The sequence below is a fragment of the Felis catus genome, chromosome E1 (genome assembly GCF_018350175.1).
Source record: "Felis catus isolate Fca126 chromosome E1, F.catus_Fca126_mat1.0, whole genome shotgun sequence".
Classification (NCBI taxonomy): domain Eukaryota; kingdom Metazoa; phylum Chordata; class Mammalia; order Carnivora; family Felidae; genus Felis; species Felis catus.
The window spans coordinates 45549487-45574185 of record NC_058381.1 but is presented as its reverse complement, the minus strand read 5'-3'; the positions used below and the strand labels follow the sequence as shown (position 1 = coordinate 45574185).

At 38.6% G+C, this 24699-nt stretch overlaps 1 protein-coding gene across 11 annotated transcripts in view; it reads right to left on the bottom strand.

Moving 5' to 3' along the window:
* Positions 1–24699, bottom strand: part of TLK2 (tousled like kinase 2) — a 114481-nt gene that overhangs the window by 19193 nt on the left and 70589 nt on the right. For all 11 annotated transcript variants that reach the window (XM_019818056.3, XM_023244581.2, XM_045045077.1 and 8 more), the window contains 7 exons: positions 22525–22635; positions 21227–21363; positions 13757–13909; positions 9192–9258; positions 8117–8214; positions 6037–6118; positions 750–841 (listed from right to left, as the gene is read on the bottom strand). In XM_019818056.3, the coding sequence (XP_019673615.1) occupies positions 750–841; positions 6037–6118; positions 8117–8214; positions 9192–9258; positions 13757–13909; positions 21227–21363; positions 22525–22635 (740 nt within the window). The remainder of the gene's footprint in view (positions 1–749; positions 842–6036; positions 6119–8116; positions 8215–9191; positions 9259–13756; positions 13910–21226; positions 21364–22524; positions 22636–24699) is intronic.

Genomic DNA, 24699 nt, shown 5'->3' with positions numbered 1-24699 from the left:
AATCAGGTATGAGTGGCCTCCAAACCGAATGAGCCATGAATTCCAACATTCTGAAGCTTGGGGCGGGGTGGGGAAAATAAGCAAAACCCGCCATTAGTGGATCAAAGAAATTCACACCTGTACATGTAATCATTATTCAAGCTAAAGAAGTCACCCTCCCAGCCCTTCTCCCAACACAGAAGAGGAGCGTCAGCCAGTGGCATTCAGGACCCTGAACACAGAATTCGGAGGGGAAACCGTGAGGGGGAGGGGGACACAGCACTGAGGAACTGAATGTCCAACAAGCACCACTGCAGTCAAGAGGCACCCCAGGTACCCCCCCTTCCCGTTTCCTCCATGAAGAAACGACTGAACAGGCAGGAAAAAGCCCAGCCCAGAGCCCCTCAGGATGCCCAGGCCACTGAAGGACTCCATCATCTGCTTTCTATAGACAGCAAGACAGTTTCCGAGGCTTTACTTGTTTACTGTAGCTAATGTTACACACATAACGGAAAGGGAGGTTGAAGAGCATGGGTTTTGGATTAAGGGAAGTCTAGATTTAAACACCAGCTCAGCCATTTCTTAACTATTACTCAAATTCTGTAAGTTTCAATTTGCTCATCAGTAAGATGGAAAATTTCTTACTCTCCCAGGATAGTCATAAGGATTAAATGAAACAACAACAATGCATGTACAGCTGTTAGCACAGGGCCCAAACTACAGCTGTTACTTCCAAATTTTGAAAAATCAGACACTCTAGGATCACTTACTTGTGGTAATTCTCCTTTTTCTCATCTCTCCAGTTTTTATTTAACTGGTGAATTTTCACAGCTACATATCTTTGTTCTGTTAGATCAAATGCCTGCAAAGAAAAGGAATAAATTATGTTCTGGATAAATGCTAACAAGAATTACAGGCAAGTAATGGACTCAAAGCTTCTATTTAACACATCCATGATTCAAAACCCCAAATGCATTATAAAATAAAAACAACAGTGGATGACAACACATCACATACTTGTTTCAGAGTTGCAACCATCTTCTTGAAACTTGTGATCAGATAATTTAGAAGTCTCCAGACTCACTGGCACCAAGGGGCTTAGAAAACAACCAAGTACACACCACAAACAGCAAGACAGCCCATGCCTTACCAGTCATTTCCAAACAGTTCTCTCTGTGGACAATATCCACCCTCTCTGGGACCTCACTCCCTTGCATTGTATCTCGCCCCTCTGCTGACACTGGGACAGGACACTTCTAAAATGCTGGGGACACACACTATCTGCTCCTTGAGAAATAACCCCTCCAGATACACCTCTTCACTGTTTGCTTAGAAAATAACCTCGTAATTTGTTACACTGTTTATTAAAATACAAACAAATAAAATAACACCCTGCCTTTAGCCCCACCCATATACAATGGGCAAATAAAAAGCAGTTTTTGATCTCAACATGTCTGAAAGTTGTCACACCAGATCACATCTCCAGCACTGTCCAAAGAAAAGGACATACTTTCCCCAAAGACTGCCACTGCTGGAAAGTCCTGCATCAGCTAGGTAGTGCTAGATCATGGGGCGGGGGTGGGGAAGAAGGGGAACAGGTGGGTTTGTGAGGATGCTAAGTGTAAATCACAAGTTGATAACGTGAGTAGTATTTTAACACAACAGGGTATTTCTCCTATACAAAAGAATTTATTGAAGAACTCCTTTGGGATGAATAGTTTTTTTAATTCTTAAGGTTGAGATGAGAGGTGCCTGGGTGGCTCAGTCAGTTAAGCCTCTGACTCTTGATTTCAGCTCAGGTCATGGTCTCATGGTTCCTGGGATTGAGCCCATCGGGCTCTGCACTGATAGTGTGGAGCCTACTTGGGATTCTCTCTCTCTGCCCCTCCCCCCCCCCCAAAATAAATAAACTCATAAACAAATTAAAGTTCAGTAAGAAATTTAATACCTCAGTTCCAGCACTATTACCACCCATCTACCCGTTTCCACAAATGTACGGACAGATGAAACCAACAGGTACAGGATAAGTCATGGCTCCTGTTCTATGGATCTTTTAAAACGTAAGCTACCTCTAGGGAAGCACTAACTGCAAGAGATGGCTACTCATGAAAGAAACTTCTAATTTATACTAAATTTAAACCAGCATTTTTTTAATATAAAAACTACACAATTTAAACAGAATAGCTTATTTCACAGAAATGGAAACTTCTGAACTCTTTTTTTCTTATAGAATCTGAAGTCCACCTACAAGCTTATAGAACATCATGCCTTTACAGGAGAAAACCATTTATAACCATTAAAAGCCAGATCAAATACCACCTAATTTGTAAGAGCACTAATGACACGACAAGTGTCTTTTTGTCCACCTACTGTACCCTATTTCTGAATCCAAGACACTGTGATCCACCACCGATTTAAGAAGCATCTAAATTTCAGGAATGTAAACATGACTAAGGAACACACTAGGAAAACACAGGATGAAGAAATAACTAACAAGTAACTGGGAAGCAACAAGAACAAATGCTGATGATTTTAAAAAAGTATTTGTTTCACTTGTACGTTTATACCCAAAAGAATTACAAGCAACTTCTCTAAGAGGTATGTGCACATGCATGTTCAAAGCAGCACAATTCACTACAGACCAGGAGAGGAAGCAACCCCAACATCCACTGCCAGAGGAATGGATAAAGAAAACGAAGTATATGCATACAATGGAGTATTATTCAGCCTTAAAAGAAGGAAATCCTATCACATCAACATGGATGAGCTTGGAGAACATCATGCTAAGTAAATGAGCCAGTCACAAAAAGACAAATACTGTGATTCCACTTACACAGGTATCTAAAAGTAGTCAAGTTCATTGAAACAGAAAGTAGAATGGCAGTTATCAGGGGCTGGGAGAGGAGACTTGTTGCTTAATGGGTAAAGTTTCAGTTTTGCAAGATGAAAAAATTCTGCAGATCTGTTTCACAACAACATAAATACACCTAACACTACTAAAATGTATACTTAAAAGTGGTTATGATGATAAATTTTGTTTTTTTTACAACTTTAAAATTATCAAAAACAAAAAAATAGAGTGTTTGATTCAAGAATGAAAACAGAAACAAAGAAAGCAAAAGGAAGGAAAGATTAAAAACACAAGTTAATGAAAAAATCAAAGAGTAGACGTGATCAACAAAATAAAAAGTTGATTCTTAGAGGAAAAAATAAACATTGACTCATCTCTGACCTATCACTCAAGAGATATAAAAATAAACACTTCAGGGGCGCCAGGGTAGCTCAGTCTGACTTTGGTTCAGGTCATGATCTCACTGCTAGTGAGTTCAAGCCCCACGTCGGGCTCTGTGCTGACAGCTCGTAGCTTGGAGCCTGGAGCCTGCTTTGGATTCTGTCTCCATCTCTCTGCCCTTCCCCCACTAGTGCTCTGTCTCCTCTCTCAAAAAATAAAAAAATTAAAAATAAATAATAAAAATAAACATTTCATAAAAAAGAGAAATAACTAAGGTATGGATGATATATATTTTTTAATGTTTATTTATTTTGAGAGAGAAAGAGGCAGAGCATGAGTGTGAGAGTAAGGCAGGGGCAGAAAGGGAGACAGAGAGAATCCCAAGCAGGCTCCATGCTGTCAGCACAGAACCAGACTCAGGCTCCATCCACCTCACCAACCGTGAGATCATGACCTGAGCTGAAACCTACAGTCAGATGCTTAACTGACTGAGCCACTCAAGGTGCCCCATGGATGACATTTTTAAACCAAGGTGAAATAGATTTTCCAGGAAAATTATCAAAACTGGCTTAAGAAGGGGAAGAAAATAGCAAATCAGTATTTGTAGAAGAAATTAAAAAGGTTATCAAAATGTTTTCCTCTACAATGACATCTACCCATGTGATTCGGAGTCTGCCCTTTTATTTTTTAATTTATTTTTTAATGTTTATTTGTTTTTGAGAGAGAACTCACACGAGCATGAGCAGGGGAGGGGCAGAGAGAGAGAGGGAGACACAGAATTTGAAGCAGGATCCAGGCTCTGAGCTGTCAGCACAGAGCCCGACACGGGGCTCGAACTCATGAACCATGAGATCATGACCTGAGCTGAAGCTGGACGCCTGAGAGACCGAGCCACCCAGGTACCCCTGCTCTTTTAAGGAGCCAACAATTCCTATGCAATGCATCCCAGGGCATGGGAAAAAAGAAATTTCACAACTTACTCTGGATAACTAGGACATAAAAGCTAGACAATGCTGCCTGCACACAAAAGAGGACTATGGGCCAGCTGCACTTATGAACAGAGATAGAAAATATGAAATACTAGAAAATCAAGCCCAGTCGTACACTAAAAATAATATTCTAGTTCTGGAAGTGAACAGTAATGGTAGTTGTACAACATTATGAACATACTTAATGCAAACAAATTGCACACTTAAAATGGTAAATTTTTATATATATCATCACAGTAAAAATTAACACTAAAGAAAACCGTGAAATCATTATGTTATACAACTAAAACAAATATATCATTGTATGCCAAGTAACTTCGATTAAAAACATTAATACACATGGGGCGCCTGGGTGGCTCACTCGGTTAAGTGTTCGACTTTGGCTCAGGTCATGATCTAACGGTTCGTGGGTTCGAGCCCCGTGTTGGGGCTCTGTGCTGAGAGCTCAGAGCCTGGAGCCTGCTTCGGATTCTGTGTCTCCCCCTCTCTGCTCCTCCCCCACTCATGCTCGCTCACTCCCTCTCTCTCTCAAAAATAAACAAACATTAAAAACAATTTTAATAAAATATTTAAAAATAAATATAAAATAAAATATTTAAAAAAGAAAGGGGGGTACATAACTAGTTTTTACTGTTTTTATCTGAAATGAAAACATTATTTTGCTCAAACTATTTCCCATATATAAATTCACAAGGCATAGTGTAAATCCCAACAGTGAAGACTGCACCTCAGGAAAAGGGAATTCACAGGGCCAGGCAGTAGAGACCATTTAATAAACCGACTATGCATGTAAAATCCTGGTGCCAGAAACACCTACAGAAACAAGGAGGCGGTGACTGGTGAACATGTTATGGATCTGCAGCTATACTGAAAACCTGCTGAATTTCTCATTTAGTACAAACGAACTAAAGGCACAGTGGTCTGACCTTCACTGGCCCGGCTAAAGCCAGGACGCTGCTTCAGAACGCTCTTAAAAGATGAGAACTTTTTTTTTTTTTTAATGTTTCATTTATTTTGAGAGAGAGAAAGAGAGAGAGAAAAACAGCACGAGCAGGAGAGGTGCAGAGAGAGAGGGAGACACAGGATATGAAGCAGGCTCCAGGCTCTGAGCTGTCAGCACAAAGCCCAACGCAGGGCTCAAACTCACAAACCACGAGATCATGACCTGAGCCTAGGTCAGATGCTTAACGGACTGAGCTACCCAGGCACCCAAGATGAGAACTTTTTAAAAATAAGAAGCAGGTTTTCAAATAAGAATGAACTTTAAGGCATCTATTTAAAAAAATCATAAGAATAAAAGTAACACAAACGTATTTCTTTAAAAAAAATTTTTTTTAATGTTTATTTTTGAGAGAGACAGAGCATGAGCAGGGGAGGGGCAGAGAGAGAGAGAGAGAGAGAGAGGGACACACAGAATTTGAAGCAGGCTCCAGGCTCTGAGCTGTCAGCACAGAGCCCGATGCGGGGCTTGAACTCATGAAATGTGAGATCATGACCTAAGCCGAAGTCGGACGCTTAACTGACTGAGCCACCCAGGCGCCCCACCCCCACACTTACTTCTAACAAATGTAAGTGAGGCAGGAAGTATAGAAACAGAATATAAATCACCATAATTTCACTACTGAGAAACAATGCTGTTTTTCCTTCCTGATTTATTAATTTTTTTTTAATTTTCCAAACTTGAGAACAGGGCAAAATACTATATCCTGCCTTAGTAAGTTTTTGAGTTTTAACCAAAAGATATCAATTCACAATTATTACTATTCTTAATGTTCTCCAAGTCAGTAATAACCAATCATTTAATCTTAGTCTTTGTATCCAGTTTCTTACACTTACCTTGTAAACTTCACTGAAACCTCCTCTACCCAAAAGATGTAACAACAAATATCTGTCATTTAGCGTTGGATGATCTTTAAATCTGTGGAAACAGGGAATACAGAACATCCTGAGGTCAAGGACTACACAATCTTCCATACTAGCAAAATTCCCAGAATATCCAACATGCTATGTACATGATTATAGCTGCTACTGACAGTTTGGTAACACCACCAATATAGCTAATTGTAAACATGAAATAAGTTACATAGTTCAAAGAGACTACATAAATACAAGGATGGCACTGGCTATAGAGCCGTAAGGTATAGATGCCAGCCTCAGCACAGTCACAACTGGACCTGTGACGTGTGTTGACCTTCCTCCCTGTCTGCCTTGCTATGAAGTGAGGGGACTATAGACTACACTAGATCAGGGATTTCCAAAGTGCGCTACTCAGTTCCTCCAAAGTATTCAAAGCCACATGTTCCCACCATTCCAAAACTAACACAATAAAACTCCAAGATATTTTACATAGCTTTAAAAACAGATCTGATTATAAAGTAAATCACATGTTCGTTCTATGTACATTTATTTTCCCTCTTTGAGACAGTCTCATGATATAACTGTTTCTGCCACACAGGATTCCACCTTGTGTTGTTTTCTAACAATAAGACAAAGACAAGAGAGATTCTGGCAAAAATAACTTTAAAACTATTTCTACCTAGTTCCTGATCTTAAACTGCCCCACTGTTAATCCTGGAAAACTATTTTAATTTTGAGACAGTGGCATGCCTGCAGAGGGGTGCCACTGCTGCGTGGGGGGTCGGCTCTGGCGTTCCACAGCAAGTTCGGCTCTTTGTTTAGTCGCAAAGCTGTGGGTCCCTGGTCAAGTCAACGTAATTTCGTTGGGGTCTCATGAAGACAGCTCTATGCCTGACACATACAGAGTGCTCGGTCACGGAAACTGCTGTGGCCTGCCACCTCCCAGAAAGAAAAATCCATGGCTCACACTGGCCAAACAAAAATACACAAGCAATAGCTATGTCCAAAAAAATCATGTTTCAGAGTCAGAAAAATTTTTAAAAGAAAAGATTACAAACTAAAGGTATTTCCCATATCAATCTACTTTTCAGTTTCAATCCTTTAAATGACTTATAAACAAAGGTGGGCATTCATCTACAATTAATACCTAAACCTAAGACAGTCTTGTTTAAAATCTCAGCACCCAAAGGGTCCTTAAAGGTCATTCTAAAACCATGCCATCCCAACCCAGGAACCCTTCCATGCCATGACACTGTCACCCGTGCTTCCATTTAGCAGGGCTCTGCAGGAATCTGAAAACACAGAGTATCCCAACCACCTACAACTGCAAAGCTATATTGTTTAGTGACCTCTATTTGTGTGAAAATGCTAGAATACATGTATACATATTTAACATATAAATCTATATTTATTTATTTTTTTAATGTTTACTTTTTTTAGTTTTTTTAACATTTATTTATTTTTTTGAGAGAGAGAGAGAGAGAGAGAGAGAGAGCGAGAGCATGAATGGGGGAGGGTCAGAGAGAGAGGGAGACACAGAATCCGAAGCAGGCTCCAGGCTCTGAGCTGTCAGCACAGAGCCCAACACAGGGCTCGAACTCACAGACGGTGAGATCATGACCTGAGCCGAAGCCGGATGCTTAACTGACTGAGCCACCCAGGAGCCCCTTAATGTTTATTTTTTGAGAGAGAGAGAGTGTGCGCAAGTAGGGCAGGGCCAGAGAGAGAGGTGGAGACACAGAATCTGAAGCAAGCTCCAGGCTCTGAGCTGTCAGCACAGAGCCCGATATGGGGCTCGAACTCACAAACCATGAGATCATGACCTGAGCCGAAGTCGGATGCTCAACCGACTGAGTCACCCAGGCACCCCTATATATATTTAAATTAAAGCAAGCCATAGTTGTGTTCACAAACCTGTATTACACCCTGCAATAGAGCTAAATACACCATGGAATCATATACCCAATTTATATTGAGCAGAACCATCATTCTAGACCATTCAAATCATGTCAGAAACTGTTTAGCAATCTCCAACCCAACATACCCCCAAGTTGCTTACTGTGAATTATCTTCATTATGTATCCTTTTTAGTTCCCTGATATGTAGATTTCTAACCCTTTCTAGCCTTTCCAGCTCTGCCTGGATCTCTGCTTCCTCCTAAAGTGAAAAGGAAAGAAAAAGCTCAGAACACAGGAAACTACCCTTTAGGAATCTCATTTCAAAACCAGACATTTTTCTTTTGAAAAACTAAAGGAAAATGTTTCTTCCACATTAAAAAGGATTTTTTTTTAAGTACTAGAATTTTAATCATAAAAAGCAAGATCACAGTAAATAATAAATAAAATTCAAACCATACAAAGGAGTACAAGTAAGAAAAAAGCCCTCTTGCTGCCCTGCCCTCTCGTCTCCATGCCCATTCCCCAGATGTAACTACTGTTAAGTATCCTGTGTAAATTTTCAGAAATGTTCTCTGTATTTATATACAGGCATACAATCTTTTTTTTCCTTTTTTTTTTTTTTTTCTTTTCCAAAAATCAGGTTCTGTATCTGGTTCTGCTCTGTAAGTATGGATTATGTTTGGTGCCTTAAGTTCCACTGATTTAACAAGATCTGAGAACCCAGTTGGAAAAACACACACCAAAGGCAGTTTATGAAATGCTTACTGACCATCATCCCCATAAGTAGTATCTACCAAAAATGTATGGGCTGTTGAATTTAGGAGATGGGCAATCCATATTTAAGACGCCTCTGTGAACATCATCAATACCTATTTTTATGTAGGTGACTTTGTGTGGTTGGTACAAGTTTAAAATATTAAGAGCTTTCAGATCAAATCTGAACCACCTGCTCATATTGAATATTTAACTTTTACCTAAGGATAACTACTTATGAAACTTTATGAGATATGCAGAGTTATCTATTGGTATATCACTGGTTGAAAAAAGTGCTCTCATTGGGTGGCTGGAGTTGACTCAAAAATTCAAAGACATGAATTCCACCATTCACGGTGGAATACGGGATATAATAGGGAGAAGAACTACTCCAGATTTTAGCAGGTATGTCCAACTATGACATTTGCTTTAATACTACATGTAAACTGATTTCTCCAGACATATTTTGCTCATTATTCTTACCTTTTTAAGATGACCTAATCTGAGTTTGAAGATTTCTTCTTGTTCATGGTATTCTGCTAATGTTAACCTAGAAGATAATGGTAGAAATTCCAGTAAATTATTTGAAATTGTAGTGTGCCTATCAAAAGAGAAATGCCAAAGCATGCCATATGGTAGAGTCAGTCTGTTAAAATAACTAAAAGCTAGATTATCTTGCAATCTGACAAAAGAAAACTTCTGTGATTTATCAGATGTGACATGAAGAAAGGAGGCTAATTTACAAAAAAAATGAGAAAAATAAATGAGCTTATATTTTTACATTATTTATGAAATGAGTTTTGTCCATACAATCTCAGATGAAAATCCATTGGGAAAGTAGCCAAAAATTATATGCCTGAACTTTCTTTTTGAAGAGACAGTAATAAGCCAATGGATGTGATGATTTTTGAGAATCTCTTAGACTCTGATACCATGATAACAAGGAGTAGGACGACATAACGGAAGAGTCCAGGATTTGGAGTCTGAGGTCTAGGGTTCAAAGTGCAACTCAGGCCAATGGCTATGTGACCTGGACAAGCAACTTAAGTCTCAGTTTCTTAAGAGTGGCAAGCAATAGCACCCATCTAAGAAAGCTGTTGTGACTATTAAGTGAGAATGTGAAATAATTCCTAAGTTGTAAAATGGTATTTGAATACAATACTCAAAGGGCTGACTTGAATGGGTAGTCACTTGTTGTGTTCCACCTACTCCAATCACAACTTTGTATCTTAAGAATGAGCATTTAAGGAGTGATCACTTACTCCTCCATCTTCACCCTCTTCACATTCTAGAAGCAGACACATAGACTTCAGTGTGTTAGATGTCACTGTTCAGTTATATTCCAAATAGCAGGAGAAAGAAGGAACAGCTATCCCATCAACGAGGAAGAGCTACAAAATAGCCTTTGAGGTCTGACTAAAAGAGACTAACAACAGGAAATACATCCACTAGGTTGTTACATCTGTCCCTTCACAGAGGCAGAAATACTTCTATCCATACTCCATATCACACGAGTAGAAAAGGGAGAAATGAAAATACAGTTAGGGATTCTCTCTGCCTGAAATAGGATTGATATCAGAGGTGATAATGTGACTCACTCTAAGGCTCCAGAGGACTGTTTTTGGCTTCTGGCCAAAGGAATGAGCCAAGTTACAGATACTTTAATTAAAAACTGGACTAAAGGCCTTCCAGCTTGGATTTTACACAGGACTCCAGATGGCAACTGCTTACTGACACACTACTGGCCTAGACTGAGTTCTAATTATTGTTCTATGGCAAGGAAACAGCCTATGCCTTCTTTATTACTACTAAGCCAATAGTCTTATGCATTAGCATTAAATAATTTTCAAGTAATACTGGAGGGACAGTCTCTTCACAAAATAAATCTGGGAATGGTCACAAAGAAGACAATGATCAGATTGATGTGTACAACATTTGCCCAGAGAATCTTCCAAATCTGGGTTCCTACTTGGACTTTCTGAAAGAAAATATTTTAAATTTAAAACCTAGTTTTAAAATATTTAGTGAAATATTTAGTTATAAGAATGAAGATGTTTTCCAAGTTTATTCACTGTGTATACTATTATCACTATCCTCAATGAAATCATTAGTTTATTTACCTGTTCATTTCCCCTAAATAAACTGTAAGCTCCTAAGGCTAGGGCTGTATCCTTTAGCTCTGTATCCCCAGTGTCCAGACCAAGGCCAATTGTACAATATGCATTTACCATAAACTTACTAAATGAATGTCCAGGAAAAGGCTCCCCAAACCATCAAGTATGTATGGAGTAAGGAATGGTATTAAGCCATCTTTCTCACTGGAATGGGATGTCATGGACCTTAAACAATAGTGCAGTACGCACACTATTATATTTGGTGGATTGGAGGTTAATGTTTTTGAGAACTGAGACGAAAACATAAAGGAAAAAGACATATTCTTCAATAAATTATACAATATCATTATCTTTTGTGTCTATCTTTAGACCTAAAACCTATTTTCAGCCAAAGACTCCCACAATGACAGCTTTGCAAAATTTCTTTTTCCCTTGAAAAACCAATGAAGCCACTACAGATATACAGATTACAATACTGGTTACTGTTTTTATGAAAAATGTATTTTAAATTTCAAACATCCAATTCAGGAATGAGCTTCATGGCTACCATCAATTCTTCAGTGATTGCCTACACTACTATCTATAGATCTTTCCCCCTGCCTATTTTTTTAATTTTTAATGTTTATTTATTATTTTTTTTTAATTTTTATGTTTATTCATTTTTGAAAGACAAAGAGAGACAAAGCACAAGCAGGGGTGGGGCGGAGAGAGAGGGGGACACAAAATCTGAAGCAGGCTCCAGGCTCTGAGCTGTCAGCACAGAGCCCGATGCAAGGCTCCAACCCAGGAACCATGAGATCATGACCAGAGCTGAAGTAGGACACTCAACTGACTAAGCCACCCAAGCACCCCAATGTTTATTTATTTTTGAGAGAGAGAGACACACACACAGAATCCGAAGCAGGCTCCATTCCGAGCTGTCAGCACAGAGCCCACCATGGGGTCCAAACCCACAAACCACAAGATCATGACCTGGGCTGAAGTCGGACGCTCAACACACTGAGGCACCCAGGTGCCCCTCTTTTTTTCCCTTTTTTATGTGAAAGCTTCTTGAAGACAGAGGCCATGACTTAAATGTCTTCATATTAAGTACGAATAAGAAATATTTTAAATAGGTAAACAATATATAGGTTTTATTTCCCATGTGAATTCTGTTTGGCAGTTCCTGCTTAGTTGACCCATGGACCATTCACCTCACAGTCTGTTTTTGTAAATCAAGTCTTATTGGAACATAGCCACACCCATTCATTTACGTACTACAACAGGCTACAACAGTCAGCAGTGCAGAGTAGATGCAATAGAGACCAGCCTGCCTACAAAGCCTAAAAGTATTTACCATAGCCCAGTATAGAAAAAGCCTGTCAACTCCTGCCCTAGACGAAGATTCTCTTAGTGGTCAAAATGGGATGATCAGGGGCGCCCGGGTGGCTGAGTCAGTTAAGCATCTGACTTCGGCTCAGGTCACGATCTCATGGTTCATGGCTTTGAGCCCCCGTCAGGCTCTGTGCTGACAGCTCAGAGCCTGGAGCCTGCTTCAGATTCTGTGTCTCCCTCTCTCGTTGCCCCTCTCCCGCTCACACTTGGTCTCTCTCTTTCAAAATTAAACATTAAAAAAAAAACTAAAGAAAAAAAGAATGTGATGATCAATTAGGGAAATCTGACACAGGGCAGGGGTGAAAAAAGAAAGCATCTATACTAAGGCTATGCTATCCCTCCTATTCATGGCAGCTATGTGACTACACTGCAACCGAAGATATTGGTGTTTCCCACAGGTCCACAGAACAGGAAAAAATACTGGTGATGTCAAGATTTGGCTTAGTGGCAAAATATCTTTTTCCTAAAATAATACCTATTTTTTTCTTAGCTTGCTCCTACAGTTTCTGTGACTGTTAACCAAATGCTCTTTAGACCAGTTAAGAGCATTCTCCAGCTAGACATTTTTTACTTCAAAAGGACAGCCAGGTAATCCCAAGATGATGCCAATGTACCATAACCCAGAACCACACATAAACAACTCTATCATTTGACCACCATGCTGATACCACATTTGTTGTGAGAGTGGCCGAAGACCATGACGTCAAGTGACCTTATTTGTCCCGCTCACTTGAAAATACCTAAATAATAATTAAAAAGAGAAGAAATAACAAGTGGTGGTGAGGATGTGGAGAAAAGGGAACTCTTGTGCAGTGCTGGCGGGAATGTAAATTGGTGCATCCGTTATGAAAAACAGCACAGCAGTTCTTCAAAAAATTAAAAATAGAACTATCCTATGACTTAGCAATTTCACCTCTGGATATTTATCCAAAGGAAATGAAATCACTCTCTCAAAAAGACCTATGCACCCCCATCTTCACTGCAGTATTATTCACAACAGTTAAGACATGAAAAAAACCCCTAAGTGTCCACCAATGGATAAATGGATAAAGAAACTGTGATATACATATACATAGCATGGCGTCTAAAGTTAATAATACTGTATTGTATATGTGAAAGGTGCTGAGAGTAGATCATAAAATTCTCGTAAGAAAAAAAATTGTAACTTTGTGAGGTGATGGATGTTAACTAAACTTATTATGGGAATTATTTTATAATATCTACACATATCTAATCATTATGTTGTACACCCAAAACTGATACAATGTTATATGTCAGTTGTATCTAAATAAAACTGAAAACAAACCCCAAAATACACCCAACCACCCCCCCAACAAAAAAGAAAGAAAATACCCAAATAAGATGAGGACTAAGAAAATGAATGAATTTTACGTGGTTTTTATATAAGTTGTGAGCAAATTCACCAACGTAACTAAAAAGAAAGCTTACGCCCTAGAAATCCCCGTAATTTATCCTTTTTTCCAGTGGCACTCCACAGGGCATTTGTATTTTGGGGAAGACTGTGGTATCTCACAGAGTTCACATTAATAAAGAACATACGTTTCATTTTCAGCTCCGTTGGTCTTGCTTTTCCGCTGTTTCTGCTCATTGGTTGCCGGAGGGGCCTGTCCCATGGCAGGGGGTTTCCGCTTTGCTAACATTTTCCGTTGTCTTTCTATCTCTTCCCTCTGTGAATTTATCCTTTCCTGCTGCCTACAGATATAAAAGATGTTGCACAGAGAAGAAGGTCAAAACACTGTAACGTGGCTGGAGAGTAAACACAAATATCTTGGCACCTATATATTTGATAGACTTGAGAAAAAGTAAGCCCCTTTAAATCAAGTAGAAATCTGATTATAACTTCAGGTTAGAAAAGCCAAATAACTGATGATAGAAAGATTTTTTTTTGGAATGAGTCTGTGCTTTAAGACAGTAGTTATGATTATTCTCCGAACAGGAAAAGTAGGCAGGAACAATATCAAATTTCCACTGCGACCTTATTTTCTGACTCAAGAAAGAATTTTCTGATTCCTTTTTAACAGTTAAGAAAATAACTCTCAGGGCGCCTGGGTGGTATCAATTTAACAAGAACTCTTGGGGCGCCAGTTTGTTGAGCGTCCACTTCGGCTAAGGTCATGACCTCACGGTCCCCGAGTTTGAGCCCGTCAAGGCTCTGTGCTGACAGCTCGGAGCCTGGCGCCTGCCTCGGATTCTGTGTCTCCCTCTCTCTCTGTCCCTCCCCTGCTCGCACTTTCTTTCAAAAATGAATAAACATAAAAAAAAAATTTTTTTGTTTTAAAAAGAAAACAACTCTTGGTATGGCTCCATTAAAAAACCATATTTATGTAAGAAAAATATTACAAAAGGTCCCAAGGGCCTTTTTATTTTTTTTATTTGAATTAAAGTTTCCTCAAATTATATCTAGAAAGTTAGCTAATATGAGGGATGCTGAACAAAGTAAAAAAAAGATTTTGCTTTTAGATCTATCATTTATTCTAACTCTAAGTGAGCCATAACCGCCCCATAGTCATTCCCACTCACTGATATGGTCAAACCTAAACTAAGTTTTTAAAAATCAAGTACATTCAGAGAAACCACAATGAAGCCTTGCAGCTAGTAAAAAACTCCTTAGGGAATAGGACGTAAAATGAATTCATAAAAAATATACATAAAGATTCTTCAGATATCGGGGCGCCTGGGTGGCTCAGTAGGTTAAGCGTCCGACTTCAGCCAGGTCACGATCTCGCGGTCCGTGAGTTCGAGCCCCGCGTCAGGCTCTGTGCTGACAGCTCGGAGCCTGGAGCCTGCTTCGGATTCTGTGTCTCCCCCTCTCTCTGCCCCTCCCATGTTCGTGCTCTGCCTCTCTGTCTCTCAATAATAAATAAATGTTTAAAAAACAATTAAAAAAAAAGATTCTTCAGATATCTAACACCATTACCATTAGAGGATTTCCTAAAGAAGTCTGAATTTTCTATAATAAACCCATTTGCACATTAGTAGCCAATAAAAATACCAATATATGAAAACTTTCTCTGTATATGTCTAATAGATATTGAAGTTTGGAGACCTGGCATATTAAAAATATACCAAGATTTCAGATTAACCATTCAAAAGACTAAAATCTATAAATCACCAACCCTAGTTGAGAATCAAATGCTAGCTCCCTTCTCTTTCTTCTACCATGCTTTCCCCCACCTCCTTTGCTTGATTCCACCTTCATTTTTGCAAAGTAAGAGAATCTAAGTTTTTAACCCATTTTCAAATGAAATCTATTCAACTCTCTTTCCTGAACACTGTAGTAAGTCAGTCTCTAGACTTTCCCTATACTCAGTGTATTTTCTTTAGAAGAATGGCAACCAGAAAAACAAGCCTATATTCCAGGGCAGATGCCCATCATACAATTTATGCTGCCGTTATCTATAAGGACAATAATGTAAGCAAGATTAACCTAGTCCAAACACTCTAAATAAATAACCATTCATCTCATAATACAATTCCCTTGGCTTTAGGATGAGCTGGGTCATTGATTGGATGTCAATGTAACAGAATGGAAATCAAAACTCAAGAGTTTTCTTGTCTGAAAAACCCTTTCAACTATCATTAGAGATATGTCTCCCCACCAAAGAATATGTAATATGAATCCTTCATGGCTTGAAAGAATTCTGGATTGAGACATAGAATCCTTAGGTAAAATCAAAATCCTCCTTTTGACTCAATGAGATAGCATGGTCTCTGAACGGTCTCTCAAGAGGAGTTTCCCAATTTAAAAAAAAATGGTAAAGTATCTTTAGCTCCTTTTTATCCTTTCATGGACCATGAATGCAAGGCACAATAAACTCTCTGGAGATAACCATAAATATTTAGTTTAAACTATAAACTATAGTGGGGCTAGTGAAGTACCACAACATTTTATCTTTGAAGACTGGCTGCTTTGGAAGACAGATTTTTAGCAATCACCCTTATCAAACATACAAATAATTTTCTATGGTTTCCAGTAAGAATCCAAACACTTGATCTCCAGAGATTCATAAAGAAAGGGGCCCCACAGTCATCATACATATTAAAGCATAAACACAGGGTGCAATGATGCCAAAACACCTCTGGGGAAATATTAAACCGTATATACTAAGAACAAGAGCACTTGCTTGAACACAAAAATGGATGCACCAGAGTTCACGATTATATATAACAATTCCTACGTTAATTCTTGATATTTTTGAAACGATTTAGCTATTTATACTGACAAATAAAAGTCATCTAAAGATAGACCATCAGTGATACTTAATTTAGGTTTATTTTGGGAGTAGAATCTGGAGTTATATCAGTAAACTTGGAAACTTCTCTTAGAAAAGGACCATGCCTTATCAAGCCTTGTATCTCCAACACATCTGACACTGCCTTTCAGAACTGATCCTTAAGATATTTCTTGCATTGCATCAGTTTTAGAGAATGCTTGCCATTTACCACCCATGGAAAGAGTACTACTACCACTACTACTACTATCTTTTACACAAGTATTGATGATTTGATAAATCCATCTCACTCAAATCTAAATAATCCTATTTAAAAAGCCACTGCCTCTACAAGAAAACAAGACAATTTGCCTTAGGTATCGTTACAGGCTGAGGTAGGTCACCTAAAAAGGTATGTTAAAAGCTCTAACTCCCAGAACTTCAGATTATAACCTTAGGAGATAGGGTCATCAAATGTCCTTACTTAAAATGAGGTCATACTAGAGTAGGGTGGGCCCTTAATTCAATATGACTGATGTCCTTATAAAGGGAGAGAAGACGCAGAGACACATGGGGGGGGGGGGGACACTTTGTGAAGATGGAGGCAGAGACTGAAGCTATGCTGCCACAAGCCACAGAACATCAAAGAACGATCCTCCCCTAGGGGCTTCAGAGGAAGCATGGTCTGTCAACATCTTGGTTTTGGATTTCTGGTGTCCTGAACTATGAGAGAGTAAATTTATGTTGTTTAACCCACCTGGTTTATGGTATTTTTGTTACAACAGCCCTAGGAAATGAATGACAGGCACTCTCAACAGTAACACTGTATTCCTGACTCCAACCCACCATACATACATACTAGTAGGAGGTATTAAAAAACAAACGTATTTTCAGATATCACTTTAACCAAAAATAATTTAGCAATGATCTACAGGTAGCTCCTGAATAGCCCAGGTAAGAATTTTTAAAGATTCCCACAACCTCATGTTCTGTATCTACTGTGAAACAGTATGGATACCCAAGGGAGATCTTGACACTTACAGAATCAAGAGAGTTTTTCATTATGGATCATGTAACCAAGAATCAGATGGTTCACAAGATCACTTTAAAATGGGATTCTAGGGGCACTTGGGTGGCTCAGTTGGTTGAGAATCTGACTTTTGATCTCAGCTCAAGTCACGATCTCACAACCTCACCGTTTCGTGGGTTCGAACCCCCCACCATGAGGCTCTCCGCTGGCGGCATAGAGCCTGTTTGAGATTCTCCCTCTCTGCCCCTCCCCCACCCACTCACTCTATCTCAAAATTAATAAACTTAACAAATTTTTTAAAGAATAAAATAAAATAAAAATGGGATTCTATAATTCCTTAGACACCAGAATAAATACCTGGAGTATCATTATGATGCTATAATGTTTAATTTACTCGTGCTGATAATCCACTTCTTAAATGACCACAATTTTGTTTATAAATCAAATCCCATTACGTCAATGTTGTTTCATTTCAATATAAAAAAATTTTATCTATCTATCTATCTATCTATCTATCTATCCATCCTCTACACCTAATGTGGGGCTCATGACCAGGAAATCAAGAGTCACATGCTCTATGGACTGAGCCAGCCAGGTGTCCCTAAACAAAATCTTTTTTTTTTTTTTTTTAAGGTTTATTTATTTATTTTGAGAGAGATGGGGTGGGGGAGAGAGAGAGAAAGGAGAATGAGAATCCCAAGCAGGCTCTGCGCTAACGGCCTGGAGTCCCATACAGGGTTCTATCTCACAAATCATGGGATCGTGACCTTAGACAAAATCAAGAGTCGGATGCTTCACTGACTGAGCCACCCAGGCGCCCCTAAACAAAATCTTAGTAAAGAATTTTTTCCCTCTTTGAGGAAAACATCCTAGGAACTTAACTGGAAAGCAAAGCCTTTTGAGAAATGCACCAACCACGCTGCATCCAGACTTTCCAGCCTGCTCTTCTAATCTATAGCTGCTGGACTTGAGTGGCAGCCTCCAGCTGTGTTTCTGACCTCCAGCCCAGCCACCCTTGCTCTCTCTGCAGACCTGCCAACTCCCACAACCCAAATCCTTCATCTATCCTGTTGATACTGTTTCTCCTGCCTAATGGGGATTTTGTGCAGTTCAGTGGTTTTTGTAAACTGACAAGAGTCTTTTAGTTTGTCTGAAGTCAAGGGGAGATTCTTCTCAGCAACAAGGACCTCCCTTCTGTCCTAAATGGGTTTTCCTCCAATTCCAATCCAAACTTTTACACATCATGCTCTTCCTACAGTTTATCTGTGTCACTAAATGCATAAATGTTTGAGAGAATTTACCACTCCCCCGAGATTCTCTAATTATCTAATATATTCTACATCCTTCAAGTGATCTGTTCGAGCTCTGCATTTCAGAAATCTTGACCTAAGGACAAGCATATACTTAGGCTCAATATTTAACGGTGAAATTTAGATCACTTCAATAAAAAACATTAAAACCATGCCCCCCCCATCAAAAACAAATTTTTTATTGCCTTGCCATTGACTGAGATTTTAAGATTTATTCAAATAAGAAAGAGTATACTGAATAACAACAGTATGTAACAGAACTACTTTCTCAAAACTATAAAATAAACTACTTCTTCAACAGGTTCAAACACACTTTGGAAAGGAAAAATTGCTAATCTGGACAAAAAATAATATAAATTTGATATGATTTTCTTACTAGCTGGTAAATCTTCGGTGTTAGGGAATAAAGATCACTTGAAAAGAGCAGAGGAACACAGTGAAAACAAAAGAATTGCACTGGAGGTCCTGTTGAGACTGTACTTGATTATCTGATTAATTTTTAAATGTTTTGAGGATGGTCTCTTCTCATAAAACCTAGTACTGCTACCTGGTGTTCAGCCACGTCACCCACAAATTATGTTGTCATGGAGTTTCTCATATACAGAAAATAATCATTTATAAGGATATCAAACATAGCCTTTACAACTGAAGAATTTCAACTGCTGCATTAAAACTGAAAGGGAATTAATTTATTAAAGCAAAACTTTAGAAAATAAAATACCTGTAATTAGTAGACACTGGCCAGACAGCTTCCCAAAAGAGATGGAGATATTTTATATGACATAAAAGCATGAAAAAATGCTATCCACCTAGGAGGAACAATCCTAGTTAGGGATCTCATTTAGATAGTCCCAATTTCTCTGATGGCTCTACAGCTAAGTCATCATTTTGTACTCTGTGTAAGATTTCCAGAACCTTCTGGGACTCGGGGGCTGCTTACAGAGTAAAAAGATAAAATATCGCTGTCAGCAAAAACTATGAACATTTTTCTTAAAAGTAATTACATTTTACAGCTCTATACAAACACACTATCTTCAGTCAAAGTCTTCAGATATTTTAAAGACAGCCATCTAAGAAGTAACCATTGTCAAAGACTTGTAGGGTCACTATCACATCTGGGACTCAGTCTGAGCATGAGGTGGCTATGGCCAGTACTGGGGATATAAGTTATATCTTCAGATCGCACTCTAATGAAACTGGATGGGGTGTCACTTGCAGGACAATGTGCACGTCCTGGTCAGGGTGTTAAGGAATGGGTGGGTACCATGACTCCACGTAGTGGCCACTATTATAGTGCCCTGGTGCGTTCCTGCTATCACCAGTCACCCATGCTTAGTGCTCGGAGTGGATGTCATTCTGAGCCTCTGGCACCTGACTTAACTCAAAAGGCTTTGTTTTCCTTTGTGGGTATTGGATCTTTGACTCAACAGCTAGCCTCTTATCACACCAAATTACACATACTCAAGGTACATGTGTGAGGCAAAAACATATCTAAGCCAAGGGGAGGGTAATGTATCACATATAAAGCAGTGACTACTAATGTGCAATCCAGGTTAGTATTATACTTTATTTCAGGCATATATTTGTTGTTTCTTATGTTTCCTTACTATTAAAGGAGTCCCACACTCTCCAATTACTGCGCAGGAAGTTATTTCAGCTAGGAAAAAAGGTAGGAAAAGCAGTCTATAGAATCCTCTAATTCATAGTGAGCTACAGATCTCAAGTTTGAGAGCCCATGATTAAAAACACAATGCCGTTCTCCCCAGTCTCAGATGGAAATAATCTAATAAAAATAAATAAGATATACCAAAATACACGACAATCTAAAGATTTGCTTAAGTCCAGAGCCAATATTAGCTATTTACACAGTTGGAATTTTAGGATTTTAAATGGTAATTCCCTCCTTGGAGTAAATACTTGAATGTTGAGTGCTTAGGATTCCAAGTCACTGACAGACACTGGGGGTGGCTACCAGCCTGACCACTGGTTCAGCCCCTGCTTTTGAGGTAGCCGCTCTCTCCAAGGTCTAGACACGGTCTCCTTAAAGGGCCTCAGGGACAGATCCTAAAGGTTTGCCTAAGGTTTTTATTGTTTTATACCTAACTCAGGATGTTCTTCCTCAGGTCATTTGTCTATGGAGCCAGAACAAATACGTTCATGGACTCCTCGTGAAAATCCATTACATAATTTAAAAGATAACAAGTCCTAGGATTTTTCTTCCTTAGCTTCAGCAATTCTTATTCTTTGTTAAGCTTTAATGTAGAACTCCTTTATTTTTTCTCTAATAACTTGCGTCATTTTTCCCAGGACTTCACCTCATTCCCTACCTTTCATTACACATATGGGGACTAAAGCTGAATGAAAAGAGGACTTCTACTACTAGCATTTTTAATGACTACAATTACAGCAAACTTAAAGCAACTTTTCAATTTCAATGTGATCATCGCACTTCACTTACTTGATAAGGTTCTGGAAAGCATAACCATCTGTCCATTGCTCAGTAAAAGAGGCCCCATGTCGAACAGTGGTAAAATGGCCCAATCTCAAGCGGTCTTGCATGCTTTTATCTCTACATGCCATCTTCTCTTGTTTTGACTTAGGAGAAAGGACAAATAGAAAATAATTTTATTCTCCTATGAGAATTCAGATATAGCATGATGTGTACTTTCTGTACTGTACTGATCAACATTTAGTACAACTGGCTGATTCTACATGGACTCCGGGAAGTACCTTAAAACTTTAAATTCTCTGCATTAACATATACCGTCTTATTTCAAAAATAAAAATGGAAAAAAGCAGTTTCTTTTCTATAAAATTAATGAATTAATAGCCGAAACAAAGTTCTCCTATCTCTGACATTAATAAAATGACCTACTATCAGCGTTCCCTGTCTTTTTAACAGCATTCCAAAGATTTCAGCAAAAGTAACCACCAGTCTCTCAAACCTCTAGCTTGTAACAATTTCATTAGCAAGTACTGCTATCTTTCAATATAAGATAAGTGTGTGTTGGGGACATATTAAAAAACTTTCAAGAAACAGTTACTAACAACTATTAACATCAAGTCACAACTAATCAATTACTATAATAAAGGAAACATCGGCCATACATAAGTATAGGCTGACTTAATTTTTTAAAGCACAAAGCACTTAATTATCACATTTTTATATACATAAGTTACTTCAAATATCATCTCTAAAATGGAAATGTAAGTACTGCTAAATGTTTGTAAGAGTTCTAGGGTATGTACTTCAAAGGTCAGGATGAGTGTAAGAACCAAGGAGCGCCACACCGCAAACAAACCAGGACAAAGCTGTCCCTGTCCGATCAACATCACACTCAGAGCAAAGCACAACCAGAAACGATGTCCCATATTATCACTCTGGATGTTTGCTGCTATGTCCATGGAAGAAAGAATTCTAACTGTCAAATTATAAGGAGTCTTTTCCTAAAGGGGTGCCTGGGTGGCTCAGTCAGTTAAGCATCCAACTCCCGGTCTCAACTCAGGTCATCACCTCACGACTTGTGGGTTTAAGCCCTGCATCTGGCTCCGCGCTGACAGCCTGGGATTCTCTCTCTCCGCCCCTCCCCTGCTCATGCTCTCTCTCCAAAAATAAACGAACAAACATTAAAAAAAAAGTCTTTCCCTAAAAAGCCCAACTTTAAAATACTTCCATCTCAGGTAAGGAATAAGGAGGCACAAAATGATACCCTGAGGATCTTGGGAGCAGGGGTCAGGCCACCGTTAATCACTCACCTTTTCTATAAGGAGTTTCTTGCTCATTGTCACACACCGATTTAATCGTTCTTTATACTTCTCTAGCATCTTTTGCTGTTCGTCAATCTGCCGCCTCAAATCACAGTTGGCCTTCAATGGAAAATATTTTTTATATTAGCTCCAAGGAAGATAGATGAATACAAAAGCAGTTTCTAGGGAGTCCAAACAGTATTTCTATTGTTAATCAAAAGCAAAATTAAAGTCCAAAGAGCTAAGATTAATTATGTTTACAATTTTTTATAATATTTCCTTCCTTTTTTTCTCTCTTAATAAACTTATCTTTTTAGTAAAGATGAATTCTGTTACAAGTGGGCATGTTTTTCTACTGATCGTATTTCACTCCTCTCAAAAAGCAGTTATAGTGCTCGCTTCGGCAGCACATATACTAAAAAGCAGTTATAGGTAAATCTAGTACATCACATATACCTAAACTGTCACAAAATAAAAAACCTACAATTAGGGAGATGTTTAAAATACATACAAAAGTTGATTAAGCACTTTACAGCACTCACAGAATACTTTCAAAGAGTAATTAAACACAAAAAAAACTGCAGAATTTTTTTTTAAACCACATAACGTTCTCAGGATCGATTGTTCTTTGTTTTTCTATTCTTGTTTCCAAAGAAAAAGAGACATGAATTTACATAAGTGTTTCTTTCCAGAGAAGCCAGGCACACCCAAGCCCGCATAAGACAGAACAAACGGGATGAATATAAGGTCCCGGTTCTCAAGAATGCCAGAATGTAAATACATAGTTAATTTAGCTGTGGTCAGAAGGATGGGCTAAATACTTTGAAAATTCAAACCTCCTACAATAACAGAGAAGGGAAGAACCACTAACCCAAGGTCAATTTTGCCCTGCGATTCTTAAATTTATTCTTGTATTAACAAAAGATCTCTACTCTTTCAACAAATAAATGCTACTTTATAATAATGTGCTTGAGTTGTGAAAAAAAATCTGGTTTTTCCCAATCAAATGATATAAGTGTTTCTGAAACAGTAAAAAGCACAAATGGAAGATGTTACAGCACATGCAATTTTAGAGACTTTTCAGCTTCATTATTAAAGTGACCAGTGTACAACAGCTTCCATCTCCAAATTTCTACTCTTCTCATAAGTTTAATTTCTACCTGTTTTTTGTACAGAGTTCTATGTACCACTCTATCAAAGGCAAAGTGCAAGTACATTTGGGGAAATGTAACTAATTCATAATAAAGAATCCATGGTGCGCCTGGCTGGTTCAGTCAGTAGAGACTGCGACTCCTGATCTCAGGGTTGTGAATTAAAGCCCCACGTTGGGTGTAGAGATTACTTAAAAATAAAATCTTGGAGGAAAAAAAAAAAAAAGAATCTTTAAGACAACGACTATGTAATGTTTATATGAAATTCAATCTTTTTTTGGAAGGTAAACACTCCCTTAAAATCTATAATCAAATGTATGGAACCAATCAATCTCTGGCAGCTTATTTAAAATCTTAAGAACTCGACAGGCGCCTGACTGGCTCAGTCAGTAGAACATGTTAAAACTCTTGATCTCAGGGCCAAGAGTTCAAGCCCCACACTGAGTGCAGAGCTTTCTTTAAAAATAAACAAATAACTAAGTAAATAATTTTAAGAACTCTAAATTTTTGTGGTTTTCTAGCATTAACAATTTGTGTTCAGGTTTACAACAGCACCTGCCTATCAGTTCCTGATGTCGCCTTATCCAACATATCACTAAAATGGAAAAACCCAATGAACCACCCATGCCTGCCTAAAAGGAGACATGAGGAGTGCTCATTGCCCATCCTGCCCGATCCAAAACACAAAATTTAATCAATTTGAGAAAAATGGCAGCTGCCATCAGTGTCTTCCTTTTTGATGTATCCATTCCTTTGGTATTGTTCTACAGCCAAAGAAGACTACAACCTTTAGAAAACAAGGTAGTAGAAGGTGGGCAATGGTGAGTAAAGGGAGCATACTACTTTCTAGACAACGAAAGCATTTTTTTTTAACTCAAAAACAGTGCTAAGTCAGTGCTAAGTTTTTCATATACTCCTCAATCTTTTCTGAAAGAGTTGGGTGATGAAGAAAAATGAACCCATGCTCCTTTTTCAATCCAGCAGAGATTCTCGGGAAAAAGACTACCGGTACTAGAACTGGGCTAGGAGCTTT